The 19,397-nt window shown below is 44.1% G+C and overlaps 1 protein-coding gene across 7 annotated transcripts in view; it reads right to left on the reverse strand.

The window, feature by feature from the left end:
- Window positions 1-19,397, reverse strand: part of LOC117805035 (pollen-specific leucine-rich repeat extensin-like protein 2) — an 87,574-nt gene that overhangs the window by 55,906 nt on the left and 12,271 nt on the right. For 6 of the 7 annotated variants that reach the window (XM_034673582.1, XM_034673584.1, XM_034673583.1 and 3 more), the window contains 2 exons: window positions 10,187-10,252; window positions 1,124-1,289 (listed from right to left, as the gene is read on the reverse strand). In XM_034673582.1, coding sequence (XP_034529473.1) covers window positions 1,124-1,235 — 112 coding nt within the window. In that variant the 5' untranslated portion in view covers window positions 1,236-1,289; window positions 10,187-10,252. The remainder of the gene's footprint in view (window positions 1-1,123; window positions 1,290-10,186; window positions 10,253-19,397) is intronic. The other variant, XM_034673588.1, reaches the window with a different exon arrangement.

A 19,397-nucleotide genomic window follows, 5' to 3' on the forward strand; every position in this document is an offset into this window, starting at 1 on the left:
TCTTTGGAGCTTCACTTTGATAAATGACTTCATGATGTCTTTATCAATCAACTCAGGACTACAGAGGACCAACCCAGTTCAAAAGCACTCACAGCTCTGTTTTCCATCCATCCTTCTCTGTTCCTACCACTCTCATTATCTCAACTCTTTCTTCTCCTCAACATTTCCTCTGATCCCTTCAGGACTCTCCCACACAAACAACAACTCCATCCAGCGCCGCCCATTTCCCCTTTGCCTTCTCCATTCTGCCCCCTCTGTCTTTGCACACCCCTTCCTTTCTCTTTCCTCCTACTTTTTGTTGACCACTGAGAGGGTGTGTGTGTGTGTGTGTGTGTGTGTGTGTGTGTGTGTGTGTGTGACTTGGGGGGGGTGAGGGTGTCAGACAATCTGCTCTTGTTTCCTGGGGGTCTGCTGCCGAGAGGAGTCAGCACAGGGAATAAAGAGAAAGCACTGGAGAGCACATTTCTGCACAGCCTCCTCTTACAATGCCCTGCCATTCCCATCTGTTACACACACACACACACACACGAACTGGTGTGTGTGTGTGTGTGCATATGAATGACGTGTCAGAGCGCAAAGCCACGGCGTCGGGCGCAGCACGTTTCTTCAGACTGCGGGGTTAAGGGCGATTGTGAGAGAGCGGCCACCATATGGTAGAATAATTAGTATTAGAAATGCCCCCCCCCCCCCCTCCTCTACACACACACACACACACTCACACACACACACACACACACACACCCGGGCATGGTGAAAGCAGCGCCCTGCTGGGGTGTGAGGTGTGTGCAGAGAAAAAAATGCCTTCACATCAGAGGCCAGGCTCTGAAAGGAGCGGCAGGTCTCCAGGCCTCGGGCTCTTTCACCCCCTCCACCAGGACCACCAGGAGGGCGGCGCTGTGGGCACTTCCTCACCAGAGAGGAGATTTTCTCTTAACCAAACAGGACCGCAGAGAGAGATTAAGAGCTAACGACGAGCCCGGTGGCCTCCACCTCCTCTGCTCCAGCAAAAGAAGAAAAGAGGAGTGAGAGTGTTAATGAGGAGAGCGCAGGAGTAAAAGGAGGCGGCGCTCTCCTCCCGTCGGGGCGGCGATGGTGTGAAAGCAGACAGGTGTTTAAGCCTCACCCTCCAGTGTTTGGGTCTTCAGGGCAGAGAGAGTTTGTGTAGGCGGAGGCTGCAGTCTGGACCTGGAGCTCAGGAAGCGAGGAGGTCTGAGGTCCTCAGGACGAGACTTCATGTGAGACAAGAAGCGAGGACACAACAGAGGACGATGGTGCGGATGATCATGAGCCTGGAAGACAAAAAAAGTGATGCAGAATGCCTTAAATACATCCAGATCCATTATTTGATGTGTGTTTAAATGTACTTCTTTGACCCTTGTTCCATCTGTTATAATGGAAGAGGCAGGCTTTATGACCTATACTGCAGCCAGCCACCAGGGGGAGCTCTACAGGTTTTGGATATGTCTATTTTTGCAGTCTGTAGTAGAGCCTGATCAACAAAACTTTCAGGTGTCACCAAGTTTTAAAAGTTGTTTGTAAAAAAGGAGAAAAACACCAAAATAAAAACAATCTGTATGAATTACTGAAAAATAAGAATGATAAATTAGACAAAAATTGAACTCCAAAATAAAGAAAATAATGTAATAAGTAAGAAATGAAGGAAAAATCAGACAAGGTATGACTTGATGATGAAGCCATCCTCCAGTATGTTCTGTCAGGTTGCAAGATGGCGCTGTCCCAAGGGCGCTACAGATGGTGGCACAGACCTTGTCCTGGTGACGCTGGTAGAGACGCGTGTTCAGGCCAAAAACAGCAGGTCGCCTGCCCTAGTAAGGCCATGAATCCAGCTCACAAGGTCAGTAGAGCGCATCAAACCCCCATTCTAAAACACAGAGATTCTTCCCACCTGGCAGGGACTGGGAAGTGAGAGTTCTCCAGGGAGATCATGAAACAACTGTCAGGCTGGATTTCATAATGTGGTCTTTCTAGTGGAGCTTATTGTCCCATTGGAGGATGGACTGGAGGCTGCAAGCAAAGTATTCTAACCCGGCTGCAGAGTGCATGGAGACAAGGAATGTCTGTGCTTTGTTGGCTCTTTAGTCTCATACCTACTCCAGGAAATGGACTCGAAGGGAGAGGGACACCAGAAAGCTGTAAAAAAGGCAGCTTCTGGTTTTAATAGAGGATTAAGTGCAAGAGATCTCTGCCATCCACCACCAGGAGATGTTCTGGGGTTAAAGGAGCGAAACATTGATGACTGGTGGTCCCTAACTGATGACCCGACCAGGCCTATGAAGGCAGGGATGGGACACTTTGGGGGCACATCTGCACACAGAGGCAATATTGGAGGTGTGTCAGACAGCATTGCCAAGCAGGTAGAGCAACAAGAAGTGTTTTGATGTTATTACAAAATGTTAAAATAAAAACAAACGGGGCGCTGGTGGCCTAGCGGTCTAAGCTCCCCACAAACTGAGACCACAGCCTTCGTCGCAGAGGACGCCGGTTTGATTCCCGGCCGCAACCATGTACTGCAAGTCTTCCCCCACTCTCTACTCCCCACATTTCCCTTCTATCTTCAGCTGTCTTGTCATAAAGGCAAAAATGCCCCCCCCCCCCAAAAATAACTTAAAAATAAAAAAATAAAAAAATATAAATAAAAGAAACATTAAAAATTACATGAACCTTCATTAAAAAGTTTTTAGTTTTTCTAAAGGCTATAATTAATGTGCAAAAAAAAATAGGAAAATATCATCAAAAAAAGGAAAGGGAATAAAAAATAAAACAAATAATAACGAGGATAAAGGAAATTATAAATCTGCACTGGAGTTGTATTTCACTCTGATAAAAATCTGAAAATTAAATAAATGTAATCTGTTTTGTTTCTCATATATAAGTTATTGTTGCCTTCTCATTTTGATGTGTTGACTCTGAGAAATGTGCTCATCCATCTACAAAATAAAACTCACTGGGAGGAACATCTGTGTCCCACTCTGCTTCAAAATAAAAGCCTGAGAGGTGAAGTCCTGCAGCTCTGTCTCTGGAGGAGAATTCAAAAGATGCATGGTGCCTCTACTGCCCCCCTGTGTTCACTGAGCAGATTGCACCTCTCTAACTCTCCTTCCTCCATAACCTCGCTCCTCAGACAGAAGAGAGACATAAAATGATCTGAAGGGTGATAAACGTCTGCAGAGTACACTGTCGGGGACATAAAAGCAGGCAGGAGGGTCAATATTGGAGATGCGGAGCGATGGAGCGATGAAGAGCGGCCCGGCATGCGGCTCCAGAGCCGGTGACTCATTCTGTGGCCTTTAGAAAGCAAACAATTATAATAGACGGCACACAGACGCAGAGCTTTATTTGACTTGTAGTTCAGCTCCTCACCCTTTCACCACACGACGAAAAACAAACACAGAATGCACACTGTTTGAGTACAGTGCTGAACCAGGGGACCTTCAGACAGACAGAGGAAGGGGGGAGAAAAAGGGGGAGGAAGGTGGGGTCACTGTCTGCAACTCACACAGGGAGGATCAGCTTTTTAAATCCCTGCACCATCTCTGCTGATTCCCTCTCCTCAGATCTGGAGGCTTTAAAGATTTGCATTCTTGTGATGTAAAGAGGGGAGAAGTGAGGTAGAAGAAGCAGAACAAGAGCTGAGAAGTGAGGCCTTCCTCCTCCTCCTCCTCCTCCTCTTCCTCCCCTACGGCCTCCCTCCTCATTACCTGTCACTCAGGCCCGTCAAAAGGCTGAGGAGGGCTTTGTGAGGATTCAGACTCGGGCTGGTGTCATCAAACCCCTGACCTTTCTGCAGAGCAGGTCTGGGCATGAGCGTGTAACGAAGTCTGCATCAACCCACGCAGAAGCTCCTTTAATGCATCCATACACGCAAACTGATCGTACATGCAGCACAGGACAAAGGCGGCTCTTCAACAGACGGTCACAGTGATGAGTTTACACCTGCTGCAGGTGAAAACTTCAAACATCTGCTGACAGTTTCACACAGAACATCACTTCAGTTCCTTTATTAACTGCTTCTGATTTAAAGGTTTCTTTGAATCAAACTTAAACTACTTCCTTTTTTAAAGCTACACATATACGTTGTCTACTTTTGTCGTTCCTAACAGATAAATAAAGTTCTTTGAAGTTGAAGTTTTACTCTGATCCCCCTTTCTCCTGTCAGAGTGTGTCTTTAAAGACCATTTCACTTCATTCCTTACAAAAAATATGAGGTACTTTAAATTGAATTGGCTGCAATTCATCTCTCTTTTGAGACTCATGAGCTGTCAAACAGGATTTTAAAGATGCATTGGCTCATGTTTTGGAACGATGGAAGAATTTGAAGCTCCCTAAAAGTGCAGCCAAAATATTAAGAGTTCCCCCTACTAGCTAGCTGCAGTATAGGCCATAGCTTTGAATTGGACATTGATATGTAATGTCCATTTATCTTTTCGTATCCTTTCATATGTTTAACAAACTCAAATGAATGGAAATTTTTGCATTACATGAAAATGTGACAGTAAAAGTTTAAGTAAGGACGCAATTTTGGGGTATGGTGCTTGGTTTAAGCAACTGCTTAGACAATTTAAATTCATATAGCGTGATATCCATCATCTTGACTGCTTATCCCGCTCGGCGTCACGGGGGGTTGGAGCCAATCCCAGCTGACTTGGGGCGGAAGGCAAGGTACACCTGGACAGGTCGCCAACCTATCACAGGGCAAACATGGAGAGACAGACAACCAGAGTCAGTTCTCCCCGGAGTACCTGAGGAGACCATGCAAACTCCACACAGAAAGGCACCTGCTCAACCAGGGACCCAAACCAGGAACCTTCTCGCCGTGAGGCAACAGCGCTACCTACTGCATTACCATGCAGCCCCTAGTGTGATATCCTCTTTTTAAAAGCTAAGATTTAGCGTACAGGTTAAGTTGCACGCCCATATAGCGGGCGGCCTGGGTTCGATTCCAGCCTGTGGCCCCTCTCCCACATGTCATTCCTCGCCATGTTCCCTGTACCGTCCTCTCCTAAAAATAAAGGTGTAAAAGCCCAAAAAGTAGAACTTAAAACAAAAACAAAAAAAAAAAACAGTTAAGGGCCTGTTTCCACTGATTGTGTTTTTTGGGACTGGTGGGGCCTATTTTCTCCAGCACTCTGCATCCAAGTACAAAAATGTCCTTGGTGTGAGCTGTTTTGTTCACAATGTGCAAAAAAACAAAGGTGGAGGACCCAAATGCAGACTTCTTCAAGACTTCTTCAACAAAAAAATTTAAGGAAAAACAAGGAGAAGTATATCAAAAATATCCAACAAAGGACGTCAAAGACATGACATCCACCAGGAGCGCAAGGTGGAAAGATGCAATGAACTGACACATAGGGGAGAAGACATAGAAACTGAATGCACAATGGGTAGAAGAACTGCAAGGGAACTTTCATAACCCAGCAACAGTGAATGCAGATGAGTATTACTGTAAAATTGAAGTTTTGGGCGCTTCAAGTGCAAAAAATGCGGTCAGTGTAAACAGGCCCTAAGTCTCAAAACACCTAACGTACAGCCTAATACAAAAGATGAATCTTAGCTGAGTTGTTTCTGTTTTTGTTGCCACTTTAGCTTCAATATTCGATGAACAGGAACTCAAGTCAGAAGTACATTAAACAAAAAAGTGTTTGCTTTAACATGTCAGAGAGACATCATAGACAGTAGGTAATACCAGACTTTCTATAAACACCCATCATAGTCATGAGGGCTCCCTCGGGCCCCTGCAGGCCCCCAGGAAACAGGCTGACCTCCTGGCGTCAGGCAGCCCACACGCTGTCCTCACACAGCCAGAGCCGCCTAATGTCATTACGGGCCTGTTTGTGGTCAACAGCTCTCTGATTGAGATGTACAAGAAGTGCTGCTGCATGAATGTAGGAAGTCTATTAGTTAGTCAGAGTCCCAGATGGCCTGCAGAGGACAGACTTGCGTGTGCTCCTTCAAACACACACACACACTTAATTACACTGCCTCCGAGTGAACCCTCTGACAGGCAGACAACTGCGAGCAAAGACAGAAGTGTGTCTATGTTCGAGGGTCTGCAGGAACAGAGAATTCTTCACAGAGCTGATGCACAAGAAAGCCAGGCTTAGGCCCTAACAAGGTTAAACCCCTGAAAAAGAGTGACTTTTTAAATCATGGAGATTTGTGTTTCTGCGGGGTGTAATTAGCTTTGCTGTGGGGGGAGGAGGGAGAGGGATGAAGGGTCGGGGATGCTGCATGGCAAAGCGGGGGACGACGACAGTGAGGCGCATTGTGGAGTCCGGCGGATTCAGGGGAGTAAATCTGATTATCAGCTCGTGTCAGAAGCCAGGCTCTGATACAGCTTAGCATTCAGAGCAACTTTCTACTCTCGATGCTGACACAATGACCCCCCCTTCACAGGCCCACGCAGACCCAGAAGGCTCTGTGGCTGTTCCCCCGAAGCCCCGACATCCTGAATCGACCACAGGATGACAAATACAGCGAACAAACAGTGGTGGAAGAAGCAGGCGCTTGGTTTAAAGAGGAAATGCAAAGGTCAAGCTTTGTTTGAAGATTACAAGTTTGAAATTCAACAACAATTTTGTACCTTGAAGTTGCAAAAGAGTGAGACCTCTGTTACCTTCTTCCTATCTCTGCTTCAGGTTAGCTTCTTGAGACTCCATTTTTTGCTCTTTGCACCAAAATGGACTTTAAAAAACATGGACGTATTCTCAGTGACGTCACCCACGGGTTACTGAAGAGAAGTTTGGCAAGTTTTCCAACATATATATGGGCAGAGGTGAAGCTAAGGCAAACAGCTACTACAACCGTACCTGTCTGTCAAATTAGTCACGCCTCCAATTTTGCAAATATATATATATAACTTATGATATCTTTAAATTGGATGAGGTATAAGAAAAGGAACTTCAGACCTCTACTACAGCCGGCCAGCAGGGGGAGCTCTGAAGGTTTTGGTTTCACTTTTGAGGAGCTGTCAAGCCGTCTATCGGCTACTGCTGTGGCATGACTCCAGCTGCTACAACTACTACTATCCGTCTAACCACTACCATCTCTCTCTCTCTCTTCATCTCCCTCTATCCCTCTCTCCAACACGGTCTCAGCAGATGTGTGTCTAACATGAGTCTGGTCCTGCAGGAGGTTTCTGCCTGTTAAAGGAAGTTTGTCCTCGCCACTGTAACTTGCTAAATGCTCTGCCCATATTAGCATGCAGGCCCCTCTCCTTTGGAATCATCTACCAGTCAGGGTCCGGGAGGCAGACACCCTCTCTACTTTAAAGAGTAGGCTTCAAACTTTCCTTTTTGATAAAGCTTATAGTTAGGGCTTTGACCAGCTTTTAGTTATGCTGCTAAAGGCTTAGACTACCGAGGAACTGTCACACTGGTATCCCCTCTCTAACTCTGACCCTCCCTGTCCTATTAAAGTTACTAACCATAGACCTTTCTGGAGTCCCTGAGCTCCGTTATCTCGTAGGTGCCTGCTGCTGTGGACGTGCCAGACTCCAGCTGCTACAACTACTACTATCCGTCTCACCACTAACATCTCTCTCTCTCTTCATCTCCCTCTATCCCTCTCTCCAACACGGTCTCAGCAGATGTGTGTCTAACATGAGTCTGGTCCTGCTGGAGGTTTCTGCCTGTTAAAGGAAGTTTGTCCTTGCCACTGTAACTTGCTAAATGCTGCAAAGTGCTCTGCTCATGGTGGATTAAGATGAGATCAGACTGAGTCCTGTCTGTAAGATGGGACTGGATCTTATCCAGTCTTGATGTTGGGTCTTTTTTAATTAAAGGAACATAGAGTACGGTCTAGACCTGAATCTCAGACTTCAGAGATCTGCATAAACATCTTGTGTCAAATTTTGCAATAACAAAGGGACAAAATCTGCTTATTTTTTTACACTCCATAAGTAAGCCGCCGCTTTAAAACTTCAGTTGAACTCCTCGTGCCGACAAACACATATATTAAGTTCTGGCTTGTTTGGGCACCTGTGCATTCTGACCTGCACGGCCACATTGCAGCTCGTGTCCCGGGCGACTCCACGGCAGCTCTGTAGGCTTCATAAAGCAGACTGCTGGGTCAACAGCCTCTCGTGGGCCGTGTGTCTGTTTAGACAGCCACACGCTTGTTTTAAAGGTTGTGTTTCTGCAGTCTTACCATCACAATGCCGTCCTGATTTATTACATACAGCAGCAAGAGATGGAGGCTGGCGAAGGGGCTGATGCCAGGACTGATGAACTCGCTGGAGGCAGTTGAGGATGTAAATGAGGCTATAAGGACCAGCGAGCGTTTTTGTCTGTCGACTTTATTTGTTTGTTTAAGCAGAGGCCGAGACAGGAAGCCGGCCCACACAACTGTGCTGTGCCCATGGAAACCACACTGTTAATTGTGGCACATCCACTCCCAGAGTCTTTTCAGCGGAGGGGAGAGGTGGAGACGAGCGTGTGTGCATGTGTGGATTTCTTTGCTTTAAGAAAAGGCAAGAAGGTTGGATTTTTCTGTGTTTTAGAACTTAATCTCTGTTTTTCATAAGCAACTCAAAGTTCAGAGAGTTACTGCACGCTTGTTGTTGGGCTATTGTGAAAGAAATAGATGTTAAATGGTCTAAAGAAGGGGAAACTTTAAAGACATACTCATATTTTGTCTCCTATTTAAAGGAGAACCCTAACTTCTGCTTTCTTCAGCTTATTAATCATGGAAACTTTGACAACCTGGAAATTTCTATTCGTGATTCATTAAGACAGGCTTCTAAATGAATAAAATAAAGTTTTAATACAGCTCCTAACCCCTGCTCAAATCATCCACGAAACTGAATCAACATTTCAACCTCCATGAATCAACTGTACAAACGTTCTCTTGATTCTCTCTCGATGCCAGCAGTCTGAAAGCTCTGACTTGTTAATAACAAATACGCCGATATGAAAATCAAGCCTTTGCTGTTTGAGTGTGAAGCATGAATAAGCCCTGCCTTCAGCAGGAACATGCAAGAAGATCTAAAACAAGTGCACATGAATTAAATAAATTCCATAAATAAAGTGTTTTGTGTGTTTCTTTTGGAGGGGCGAGGGTCGCATTGAGTGTTAGGAGGAACACTGCTCGAATACTGATTTCAGCTTCGAATATCAATGAGTTTGTTAACTGTTGGAATCACATTAGACCCCTGAAAGTCGTTCAAACATCCATACTGTGTGCTCTTAATACTGCTTTTTCAAAGTAGAAGCAAGCCATGTTAGGTTTTGAGCAACCTCCAGCATCAATCAATCTTTATTTATAAAGCGCCAAAACACAACACATGTTCTCCTCAGACTCTTTCCTGAAACAGAGCAGGTCTAGACCGTACTCTATGTTCTATTATTAACAAAGACCCAACATCAAGACAGGATCAGATCCAGTCCCATCTTACAGACAGGACTCAGTCTGATCTCATCTTAATCCACCATGAGCAGAGTACTTTGCAGCATTTAGCAAGTTACAGTGGCAAGGACAAACTTCCTTTAACAGGCAGAAACCTCCAGCAGGACCAGACTCATGTTAGACACACATCTGATGAGACCGAGTTGGGGTTGGAGAGAGGGATAAACAGCACACAGTGTGTGGCCTTTTGCTGCTTATGCGATAGCTCACATGTTAGGTCTCCTTACACCACCTCTTGTAATGACAAATTATGAGATTCCTGTCTACTGATTTCCAGGAGAAGGAACTTAAACGCTGCACATTTTGAGATGCTCTTTTTGACTTCTCATAACAGGTCAACTAATAGAGAGAAATCAGAGTTTGAGCCCTTTAAATGTGTAAAAATATGCAAGAAAAGGTGAGATTCATTAGGATAAAGGACCTTTTGGTGAAAAGTTACAGGAGATTTTGGATTAAACTTTAAACACATGTAAGTAGAAACTCAAATAAAAGAGTGAATCACATTAAAAGATCAGGTATATGTATATCTTCTTACATAAGGCCCAGTTTTTTTTTAAATGTTGTATTATTTTGTATTTCTTTTGCCTAAAAACCTACCTTTATAGAACTGCATATCCATTGCTAACACGTCACATGTACCTGTTTTTGGATTTTGTCACTGTTTGCTCTGATATTAAGTCTGTTTTATTGTTGTTTGTCAGGTGACTTTGAGTGACTTGAGAGGTGCCCTTGATTAAAATGTATTATCATTAAGTTCACTCACGGTGTGGCTGCAGAGTCCTCTATCCCACAAGACCGCCTTGGTAACAAAAGAAACATAAACAGGTCCCTGCAAGACAAGAGAGGGAGACAAAATGAGTCAACTAGGTGATCAGAAACGTATTCATTATGAATAGAAGAAGCATTTACAACGTTAAAAACAGATTCATCACAGTTAGATTGTAAGTGATCAGTCAGAGAGCTCAGAGATGAAGTGCTTTCAGTGGATCAATCTCAATAATGAAGCTTGGAATAACAAACACAAAGCTGCACAGTGAGACATTCAAACCCCCACCAGAGCTTTAATAACCTCTCTGTCTTTATCACTGAGCTGCTGTGAAACACCTCCAGAGTCCCACACTGCCACCTTCAAACATCTGCTCTGTTAACCAACCCGCCTGCTCCTCATCTCCTTCTCCTTTCTCTCCAGCATGTAGCTTCATCAGGACAGTATGGTGGTTTTTAGTAAGGGTGCATCAGTTTGACCCAGAGATCAGGCTCTGCTGTGTTAACTCATCAATCACCGGAGACACTCCACTGACCGGTGCCCAGCGGTCAGCGGAGCGGCTCATCCATCTCTCTTTGCAGCTCCTGGCAGCTCCCAGAAGCAGCGAGTCAGCTCAGGAGTCCGTCCACTCCAGGGAGCAAGAGAGCAGATCCTCCCAGGGCTCACCCCTCATTCATGGGCCTTAACCCCAGACCGGAGCGGGTGACAGGGGGCAAGAGGGGCGCAGACAATGGAGCGTGCTGTGTGTGTATACATTTGTGTGTTTCCCACTTTCCTTTGGAGTGCACTGGTGTGGAGCTCTGCCAGCGAGTACCAGACCCTCAAACCCACTCAGGGCTTCTACAGGTGGCTGAAGTTTGGCAGCCTCACCACCTTTGTCTCAGAGCTTAATTTAGACATGTGTGTTGAATCTAATGAAGCACACATGATTAAGAACGTTATGCAAGAAATACTTTGCAAGTCCTCCATCACTTATTGCAGCTCATTATGAAGGCACCAGAATAAAGAACTGCTGTGGAACAACAGATAATTACCAGACACTTACATTCCCCTGAAGAGGAAAATGAGGAATTGTAAAAAACAAAGGTCAAAATGGAAATCAACTTTTTTTTTTTTTTTTTTTTTTTTTTAATCTTTCAAAAAATGTTCCTATTCACACCGGTTCTGAGAGATACAGCTAGCTCTGTTGGTTTTTGAAGAGACATTTTGAAGCCCAATGATGGTGGTTGTCTTACAAGAAGTGCTGACTCACTCTAACTTTCGATCCTTGAAACAGCCAAAAAGTGCAAAAATAACTAAAGCGAATTCCTGACGGCAAAGTGAAATTGTTTAAATAAAGCGAACACTTTCACTAGCATTAAAATTTGGGTCTGAGTTTCTTTAAATTTGCTAAATGACGAGTTTAAGTTGATGTTGTCTGCAGGGGGTCGATAGCCTAGCTTTAGTCCAAGGTGTAGAAAACTGCAGTTCTTGGCGCCGTTGGCCTAGCGGTCTAAGTTTGTGTCCCATCTACAGAGGCTAAAGTCCAGTGGTGGTCGTGGGTTCGACTCCCAGCCTCGTCCATTTGCTCCATGACTTCCCCCACTCTCCGCTCCCCATATTTCCTGTCTCTCTCCAGCTGTCCTATCAAATAAAGGCAAAATTGCCCCGAAACAATTAAAAATAAAAAAAAACTGCACTTCCTTGAGTGTCCACTTGGGGCTGACTGCAAAAGCCAAGGAAACCCCATTAACACCCATTATAAAATCAGTATTTTTGAAGGAAAATGCTACAGTTCAGATTTGTCGCAGAAGTATAAACCAGGCTTAAGAGTTATGGATAGATTTGCAGAATTAGGGGCGTGGCTAAGTTGATGTAGCAATGTAGCTGTTCACAAGGAGGCTTACGGCCTGCTTTAGCTCCACGACTTAGTCCGTTCTTAGGTTGAGAGAAAGTTAAGTTGAGTTGATTTTGGATTTCCATTGTGTGGCAGCATTAATTAGGCTTCAAAACCCACCTTCAGAAACCAATTAGGGACATCTCTGAGACTTCATCCATGTTTTATAGTCTATGCTTACATGACAGTTGTCTGGATGGTTTCTCTACAAGGGGGCCGAGCTAACTGGGACCCCCTAAAGGAAATAAACCTACTATTAACAAGTGCCTAATACACCACATTGAAAAAACAACAACTGTTCCTTTAACATTGCTGTAAAAATAGGCACTTAAATATGGGACCTAATGGGGATTCTGTGGCTTTTCATGCAAGCCTCCAGTGGACACTTGAGGAACTGCAGTTTTCTGCGATTCTGCATTCAACACAGGAGATTTTTGTTTGATAAAAATAAATCATATTTGGAGATTATTTTCTGTTATAGAGGTCAATAAGGAATGGTTTGTCCTAGATTTCCTGGGAGCATGGATAACCAGTCTTAAAGTGACAGCCACTCAAACGTCATCTTTATTAATTGCAGTAATTTTCTGCCTTTGATGCCATCGTTTGACCCATCATCAAAAGTACAACCCATGATCCCATACAGGGTTTGTCTAAAGTGATTGCCTCTGTTCCTTCTTCAATCCAGATGATGAGATTAGGGTGATTCCTAACAGATGGGATTTCCGCTGTACATGTATCCATGCTGTGTCCCCCCTATTCCAGAGCAGCTCCACCTCTGGGTACTTCCTGTCAGACCCTTTGAGCGCAGAGTGGCGTGGGCCGGCAGGACTCACAGAGACAGGAAGTGCAGTGGTGTAGGGCTGAGCCAGCACGGCTAAATAAGGTCAAATATGGTCAGTCTTATCAATAATGAGTAGGTGGAACGGGCTAGATCAAATTACCAATTTAGAGCTAATCACCAAAGTGGTGGCTGCTCTTTGCTTTATCCTCTCTCCCACTCTGCTTTCTCGTCTCTGTGGTGATTCCTGACGCCATCTGTCTGTCCTCCTCAGGGGGGCTCCTCCTCTCTCTCTCTCCTGAGCTCTACACTGGATGTTTTATTAATTCTGTTTCACCTGATTACACCCTGTCTGTGAGTCAGGCTGCATTAACAGGCATTTAATCAACATTTAATTGAGGGAGCCAGCCCTGAATAGAGAGCCACGGTCAGATCAAAGCTACATCCTCATCAGGTCAGCAGCAAGGAAACAAAACAACATGAGCAGCGTACAAACGAAATCCAGCTTCCTTCTGTATGTTTGAGCAGAGATGTTCATGTGTTTACAGGTTTGATTTAGAGCGTAAACACTCAGAAAATAGCGTCTCATTTCTCTGTTTCACTGCTTTATCTTGACTTCGTGATACTCCACGTCTGCTTTCTCGTGCTTACAACAGATTTAAGATCCAGCCTTCCTGCCAAACATCAACATCTACAGGAGCAGAGGTTGTTATAGTTACAGGAAATCGAAGGAAATATGAGTGTGTTTTAAATCTATTTAATGCATTAGTGTGAGGGGCAGTAAATCTGATACACTCGTATGAATGTGATGACAAATACTGTGATACTTTGCTGCATAGATACTTTTGCACAGCCCGTCGCATGCAGAATACACAAGCTGCTATAGCTACTGCTATAGCTACAGTGCTACATCACAGGTAAACATGTGAATAACACTGTTAGTTATGTCAAAGAGTCACTTTTATAATAAGATGACCTTCAAAACGTTCAATTACTCTCTTTGAGCTCCAATATTGGTCGCCACCAACTTTTAAATTAAACATCTGTCTCTTTAGTCTCCATCAAGGCTTTCAAAATGTTCCATGCTTTAATACTCTTTAATACCACAGACTTTAGAATGAAACAATCTGTTATTTAAAATTCAATAAACTCAAAACTACCGAGAGCAAAGGAGCGAGAGAGCGCTGGTGAAGAAGACAAAGCTGCAAAAAAGACTAAAAGATGCTTTCTGATTATTTCACAGCATGATCTTTAAAAATGTATAAATGGCTAAATCTCAACAAAAATCTTCAGGAAAATGCAGGATTTTGTTTCACTGTCTGCTGTGTGTCTCTGCTCCACCCTCCGTCACAGCCACTACATCACCAACTGTTCTCTTTCACTGGTCGGCAAATACTGACGTGTTTTAGAAATGCATACGCTACATATGTCTTTTGCAGACGGACAGAGACCATTGTTTATTTGCTCAGATACTTAGTTTATTTTTCATTTTCATGCTTGATTTTTATAATTGGCTGCTATTGCATCTTTGTTTTATGGATAATGTGTGATTTAAAATAATTGTTTTTCTTGTTTTTGTCTTGTTGTGTGGACCCCAGGAAGACTGGCAACCACAATGTGGAAGCTAAAGGGGATCCTAATAAAGAAAGAAATAAAGAAAGAGGAGAAAGACAGCAATGTCACCCAGTGCTCTTTATGTTAAAAGTTGGCTGTTGGCTCAAAACCTGTGCACAAAAGCCAAAGACGCTCATATAAAATGTCCAAAAATAAGACGATAAAAAACAGAGACAGAGAGCACATAAAATGAATCAGTTCTGGGTGCCCTGGAGATTATTTTGTGTTGCCGTGATATTGAAACAAGTCTCAATATCATTTGATTTTTACAGGTATCATATCAAAGCTCAAAATTCTGGTACTCTTACAACTCTAGCCTCTATATGCTCAACTACATGCATTTCTTAAGTTGTAGCAAAGTGCTCACTGAGATTATTATCAAGGGGGTTTTCTATGGCGACAGTTTCTTGCTATCAAAAGACATTTATTAGGTTTCATAGTGAACCAGTGTGGAGAGAAAAACTCCAAAAATGATGCTAATTCTTGCCACAAAGCTTTGAAGCTGCTGTTTGGATGTTCTTCTGTTATAATAAAATAAATAACATCAATATTTGGATGTTATTTTTCCTAAGTCTTCATGAAAACCTCCTTGTTACTGCTGAAGCTACATTACCTTCTCCTTTATACAGAGACTACCTTAATCAGTCAGAGGCTGCATCTGTCCTCTGTGATAGGGTAACATCTCTGCTTTTACTACCAGTCCATATATTTGAGTTAAAGTTGCAGCTGCAGTGAGGTCAGCAGTTTTCAAATTACAACATATAAAAAACTCTTTTTCAATGAAACAACAAACTTTGAGACAAAGAGCTGCACGGTCTCTAAAGCTCAGAGAGGTCTTTTAAACACACGCCACAGGAACTCAACAATGCAGCACAACACAAGTGATGAGCAGAACCAGTCCAGAAGACAATCAAGCACACGGCCCAGCTATCAATGGCAAACAAAGAGCGAGGCTGACCACCTCAGCATGTCTTTGGCCAGGTTAGAGTCCGAGACAGAAGAGGAGCACACGCAGATTGAGAGAGAGAAAGCCCGGGGTCAGCTATAATGAAGCGTGAATGTGAGCATCCGTCCAATCCTGTTTAATGGGGTTCATCCCTGGAAAGGTTTCTGTCCGGCCACGCATCGGTGTTTGTGTGTGTTCACGTTGGGTTCGGGTCAGGGGGCTGCAAGGACTCTGTGACCCTGAAATGAGCTCAGGGAGTCAGTGGGGACCCCCGCTGGCAGGACAGAGCTCCTTTTATGCTTTAATCTGCAAGCACAGGGGATCAATATGGCAACTATTGGTGCTGTGATTGTGTGCAGGAGTAAGCGGTCCAGCCATTTGAGATGTCTCACAGGGGGTTGGCGCACCCTGACAAAAGCGCAGCCTCGCTGCCACCACCCGTCACAAAGAGCTGTGGGACAGTGGCACACCAGCAGCTAACCTACTTAACATTCATTAGTGTCAGAGAGGTGGACAGATGCTCCGGGTTTTACGGATCTTCTCTCTCATGTTCTCTACATGGGGCGCATTCAGCAGCGTTTGACGTGTCTTTCATTCGGGATATTGGGGATGTGGGCGGTGGCGGTGGCGGCAGCAGGCCGCTCAGCTGTGGATTTAGGAAGAAGAGCTGGGTGGGCATGGATGGACTCACCCTGTGCGTGTGGTGTGCAGAGCGGGGGCCGTCAGGCAGCCAGGTGCTCCTGCTGAGGGGAGGCCTGGGCCGGGGGAGAAGACTCCGATGACGCTTGAAATCCTGATTTCTGGAGGGTCTGTATTCCAAGTGAGGCTCTGGAGCTCCTCTTCTCTCCACAGCAGACATGTCCAACAAGCTCTAGTCCTTCATTTCACTCAAAATGTGAAGATCTCGCTCCTGAAGTCCTTAAGTTAAAAGAAAGCTTGACCATTTTGCAGAGAGTGCTTTGCACCTGAGTGACTTTAGAGAGGGACAAAGAAATGCCTCTCTGTGGGAGGCAAAAGGAGCACTATTCAAATAGCTGATGCCTGTTAATAATTACCATCCTGTTACACTTGTGCTCCTCTCATGCACCTTGTTTCCTCTGCAGGAAAACAGCACAGAGACTCAAGGTTTCATATTCATGTTGAGGTTTATCACAAAGTTCTTTTTAATGTGCAGGAAACAGGACCAACGATAAACTACAATTAAGAAGTGAGCACTACTGAAGCCCCGCTCGGTGACATAAAGCAGGACCAGCTGGACAGAGAGGGGGTCTTTCAGCCCGACTCCAGACACAACATGGATCAGGTTCTGGGCTGCCACACAACAGCATAAATCTCCTTTCCTTAATTAAATTACAGGGCATATAGTGGCAAGCTCTGTGGAAACAATGGAGCCTATCAGTTCCACAAATCAGAGCGTCCGTGTGTGTGTGTGTGTGTGTGTGTGTGTGTGTGTGTGTGTGTGTGTGTACTCTAAACAGGCCTCTATCTGTATCTCCAATCACAGCTCATTATGCAGAGTGTGACTTGAGTTTGAGGTTCTTCAGCCTTGCAGGAAAGACGCTCTTGGTGTAATATTAACGTCTGAGGACGAGAGGAGTGGTTTTTGTTTTCCATGGTGACCAGACCAAACACTCACAGCAGAGACACATGAGCAGCAAACTCTTTAACACATGAATCCTCTGAAACATCTCTTAAAATTAGAGTCTCCTGTGTTCTCTATCTCTTAAACTACAACATAAGTTCATCTGTTGATTAAAGTTCAACTTGTGATGTGTATTAAAGCTTCCAGGGACCGTCTGAGATCAACATCACCCTCTTTCTTTGCCTCTCCCTTCCTGAAACACTCACACTCTCCACCTCTGTGCAGCTCTACAGGGGCCCTGCAGTGCTTTCTGGGTAATCCAGATGCAACAATACCAGTTGCTAGGACACTGACAGAAAATGCATTGTGTGAGGGGAAGTGAGGGTGGAAATGTCAATATTATTGTCCCACATGTGAAAGCTTGTTTTTTCATGAAGCGTGGATTTAAATAATGAGAACTACTTTATTTAAATGTGAGCTTCTGTATGTAAGCTTGTTTTTAATACAGTAACAATCAATTTTAAAGTAGTGAAAGTCCTGCTGTGATTCAAGTCTGCTTTAGAAACCAGACATTAGATTGTGGGGTTAACTTGCATACCTACTATTTATTGTATTATATATTAAAAACAGTTATTCTGTGGATGTTCTGAAGAGACTCATTTCTTAGTCCTTTAAAGCTAGCTAGGAAAACTAGCATGAATTTGAATGTAGCATTTCCTCAGGACTCCGTCTAAATGATGTGGAATAACTGGGACTATTTGTAAAAACTGTGTACATAAATCATTTTAAAACAACAAAATCATCTTTTAATCTTTTTTTTTTTGACAACCTGTTTGTATTTTAATTTAGTAGCCAGGTAATAAGCAGGATAATGTATGGTTAGCAGGTTGTTCTTACTAGATCGACATACTGACAAACCCCACCGCACGCGCAACGAGACAACATCTTTCACCTGTGCTTGTTTACATCCAGGTAGTAGAGCTTTACAGCATTATGGCAGTGGACATTAACCAGAGCTAAAGTCTAAACTAGTACCTGGTGGCTGTGCTAAAGCTTAGACTCAACATATGACTTGCATTTCAGGCCTACATTATTAAAATACTAATGATTAGTTCAACTGATGAGTAACTCTGGTGCTGACTGGTGTCAACTCAACGCAACTTAAGATAGGACAGCTGAAGAGATACAGGAAATGTGAGGAGTAGAGAGTGGGATAGGACATGCAGCAAAGAAATGTGGTCAAGAGCTGAACCACTAACCGCTGCAACAAGGACTATAGTCTCCACGCATGGGTCGTGCACTTAGGCCAAAGTGTGCCCCCATTTAAAAACTGTTAGCACTTGCAACCTTAGTTCTAATGTCATTTTAATGGCTAATTTAGCATCTCACCAGCTACTTGCTACATCTGTCCATCCGTCATTTGTTACTGGTTGAGTTAAGAATACTAAAGTAGAATAAAAAGCTAACAGCTTCTTCCAAAAATGACCTGATGCAGCGATGAGAATAATCCAAAAAACAACAAGTGAATGATTGAAAACCAAAACAAAGAACTGAAAGAGGCTAAAACTGACGAGTCAGGAAATGACTCTAAGAGTTTGTCATTAAAAGAAGATATATATTCACATACAGGTGTTTATTTATGTCACTAGAAGGATTATGGTTGCTTTCATTTTAAGTTGTTCACTTGTTGAGACTCTAAGACGGTCTTTAAAGATCTTTGCTTATTGGTTATTGAGCGGCTGCTAGCCTGCTACAACATTTAGCATAGGGTCAAATTTTGGCAGCTTTGTTTCTAATTGATGTTGCTACAAAAAGGACAGTATTTACTGTATAGATAAGAATGTATTTGGTTTTAAACACGGTGCTCCTTCAGACTTAGACCTTAGCTCAGAAAGGCTAACCTGGATTTTCAAATGCTCACTCTCCCTTTCAAGCACGCACAAATAAACACATACATCAGCACACAAAGCTGACAAAGCCTCTCACAAAACACATAAAAATACAATTACAAGAGCTTTCATGGACTTCTAAGGATCACAGCCTGGCCCACCGCGTGCTGCCCTTTGTCGGCCGCGGGACCCAGAATCAAAGAGCGTTGACCTGCGCTGGCTCTGCCCGGCGGGCCTGCAGGGAGTCCTGCTCTGACTCCAAACCCTGGTTACCCTGCCATGCTGGGACCCCCCTGCTCCTCTTAGCCCCCCGGTTAGCTCCGTTATTTCCTCATCTCATCAATCTGTCAGCTAAGCCCTCTGACACGCAGCACAATATGGTCCCAGTATTTCTCAGTTTAGGCTCTCTCTTCAGTATGGTTCCAGCATTTCAAGATTAGTCAGCTCACCAATGAGGGTCTGCTCCCCTGGAGGGACTGAAGGGGAGCCAGTGCCAAATATAGAGGCCAGGAGATGGCAGCTT

This window comes from Notolabrus celidotus, chromosome 21 (assembly GCF_009762535.1).
Source record: "Notolabrus celidotus isolate fNotCel1 chromosome 21, fNotCel1.pri, whole genome shotgun sequence".
Taxonomy (NCBI): Eukaryota; Metazoa; Chordata; class Actinopteri; order Labriformes; family Labridae; genus Notolabrus; species Notolabrus celidotus.